Source organism: Aptenodytes forsteri, unplaced genomic scaffold (assembly GCF_000699145.1).
Source record: "Aptenodytes forsteri isolate BGI_AS27 unplaced genomic scaffold, ASM69914v1 Scaffold147, whole genome shotgun sequence".
Classification (NCBI taxonomy): Eukaryota; Metazoa; Chordata; class Aves; order Sphenisciformes; family Spheniscidae; genus Aptenodytes; species Aptenodytes forsteri.
Genome location: NW_008795320.1, coordinates 465,856 through 468,711, shown reverse-complemented (window position 1 = coordinate 468,711; position 2,856 = coordinate 465,856). Strand labels below are relative to the sequence as shown.

The 2,856-nt window shown below is 57.5% G+C and overlaps 1 protein-coding gene across 1 annotated transcript; it reads left to right on the top strand.

The window, feature by feature from the left end:
- Positions 1 to 120: 120 nt before the first annotated feature.
- GDF1 (growth differentiation factor 1) lies at positions 121 to 2,749 on the top strand. Its single transcript, XM_009279746.2, has 2 exons — positions 121 to 752; positions 1,844 to 2,749. Exons 1-2 carry the CDS (start codon positions 467 to 469, stop codon positions 2,677 to 2,679), a joined length of 1,122 nt encoding a protein of 373 aa, XP_009278021.1. The 5' UTR covers positions 121 to 466; the 3' UTR covers positions 2,680 to 2,749.
- The last annotated feature ends 107 nt before the right edge of the window (positions 2,750 to 2,856 follow it).

Genomic DNA, 2,856 nt, shown 5'->3' with positions numbered 1-2,856 from the left:
GGGAGATGTGTTGGATGGTGTGGCTGGGGGGGGGGGAAGCTGATTTGGGAGGAGGGAGCAAGAGGAGACCCAGATCCGTGTCTCCCCTGGATCTGGGTGGGATGTCCGCAGCGGATGGGAGCAGTGCTCGACTTGCCGGCAGCTTTGTTGTGGGGAAGAGCAGCCCCTTCCCTGCCACCAAGGACTTTGTTGTTGGACCTCGATGGTGTGGAGATGTGGGAGAGATTGTAGGAGCTCTGAGGGAGGAGGGCAGCTGCCCTCCTGCCATGCAGCCTCAAAGGGTTAACAGGTCCCGGGGAGCCTGGAGGGACCGTTCACACCCTCTGCCCAATCCTGGGAATCCCTCTGTGCTAATTGAGCACTAACCAGATCAAAGACTCCAATCAGGCAATCAACACCCCCCTGGCCCCTGTCTTCAGGTCCCCAGCCCAGGCTGCTCTTTGTCTGCGGGAAGGAGAGCAAAGCAATGTGGCTTCTCCCCACGCACGCCAGCTTTAGGGCCGGCCTTGCCTGGGCTCTCTTTAGCGTGGTCCTGGGGATGGAGTTAAGTTTGCAGGAAAGTTTACTGTTAAAATCCTTGGGTTTGAGCGCCAAGCCCAGCCCCAAAACCCCCGTTCCTGTGCCGTCTGTGCTCTGGAGGATCTTCCAGAAGAGAAAGACGCTGCCTTCTACAAACAAAGACCTGGCAGATGCTTGTAGGGTGGAGGAATTTAATGTCCCTGGGAACATCATCCGTGTCTTCGCTGACCAAGGTACAGAAATGCCGTGGTTCGAGTCCTGTCTTTTGGAAGCCCCTCTGATCTCTGGGCTGGGAGACTTTGCTCCAGTCCTTCCTTTTCTGTCTCTTGGGTGTAGGTAGGAGAGGCTGGGGGAGGACAGGGCAGTGGCCAGAATCAGTCTCTAAGAGAAGTCACTGCTGTGTAAACTCTGGTCCTTCTGGATGTTGTAGATAATTATTTGCAGTTTAGAAATGAATCGGTAAACAAGGCAGTGGGTGAGGGTGTGGAGCTGTGTAAGGATCTGTCCTGGAGTCACCTAAAGCAGTCCAGAGGTGCTGGTTTGGTTGTAGGTGACTTGGCTTGACCCGTTGGGCTCTCAGTGGTGGAGGTGACTCCTCGCCTGGGCAGTGGTAACATGGCTGTGGGTGCAGCGAGTGAGACCAGCACCCGGCTTTGGGTGGGGACGGGATGCTCGGCCATTTGGCTGTGTTCCCCCCCCCTCCTCCTTTTTGTCCTCATGCCGCTGGCCGACCATGCGGCACATCTGGCTGCTTCAGCCTGTGGCCTCTCTGAGCCGTTCTCAGTTATATGGGAACTGTTTGGTCGGTGTCCTCCAGGTCTCAAGACACCACGGAGCTCACTTCTCTTGTGGTTCCAGGTTTCCAGCGGAAACCTCGGGCTGGCTAAAACAGGCAGCTCACCAGCTCCTAAAGTTTGCTGCTATTTGCCCTCCTTTCCCCTCCATCCCAAACGGCCGGCACCCATGACAACCCCCCTGTCCTGTGGGGGAGATATTTACAGCTGGGGAAAAATAACGCACCAAGATGTTAAGTAGCATCTAGAGGAGATGCTGGAATGGCTGTAGCATCCCAGTGGTGCAGGCTGGAGCCCAGGCTAGCGTTTGTGCCTCCAGACCTTTCTGAAGGCCATGCCATCGGGCTGATAGCCCTTACTGCAGCACTGTCATCTCGATCCAACGACTGCGGGCGTGCTTGGCTGCCCGCCTCTGTCAGCCTTCCTCTTGCTGTGCAGCCAAGAGCTTAAATTGGAGCACTGGGAGGCTGATCCTGCTCAGTGTAACAAGAGTTCAACCACCACCACCTCTATTTCTCCTTCTTTGTCAGGCCACTTCATTCATAACGGGCAGCCCCAGAGGTTGCTGTGTCTGCAGAAGCGTCTGTACTTTAACCTCTCCGTGCTGGAGGAGGGCGAGCTCTTGACGATGGCTCAGCTAGAGATCAAATTCAGCCACAACTCCTACCACACCTCCAGCCAGGGGCAGGTTTTTGAGCTGAGGCTCTACCAAACCTCCCAGATGTCTCTACGGGGGATGCCCTCCTACGAGCACGGCCGAAAGCTGCTGGTGGAGCAGTCCTTCGCCCAGCTGCACAAGTCTCTTCTCTTCAACCTGAGCGGGGTGGCGAAGGACTGGAGAACGTACAGCAGGAATCTGGGCTTGATCCTGGAGATCTCAGTGAGCGGCGGCGATGGTGCATCAGCCCTGGCGAGCCGGGGGCTGCAGAGCCTCTGCGCCAGCATCGACTCCTTCCTGGACACCTCTCTCCTGGTGGTGACCCTCAGCCAGCAGCAGTGCAAGGCTTCCAGGAGGAGGAGAAGTGCTCACTACACCCCCGTCACTCCGAGCAACCTCTGCAAGCCCAGGCGGCTTTACATCAGCTTCAGCGACGTTGGCTGGGAGAACTGGATCATCGCCCCACAGGGCTACATGGCTAATTACTGCCTGGGTGAGTGCCCCTTTCCCCTGACAGCGGAGCTGAACAGCACCAACCATGCCATCCTCCAAACCATGGTGCACTCGCTGGACCCGGAGGGGACCCCCCAGCCCTGCTGCGTCCCCGTCAGGCTGTCCCCGATCTCCATCCTCTACTACGATAACAACGACAACGTGGTGCTGAGGCACTACGAGGACATGGTGGTGGATGAGTGTGGCTGCAGATAGCGGAGCGGCTGGGGGAGCGTGTGCCCTGGGGTCCCGTCTGAAGCGTTGAATGATTGATGGAATAAATCCAAGTGTGTTAAATCCCCTCTGTGCTGGTGTTCAGGGAGTTTCCCGTTGGTGCATTGAGTGTCGGAGCTTCCCCCCCCCCCGCCTGCCCCTCTCCACCTGCAGCCGGGG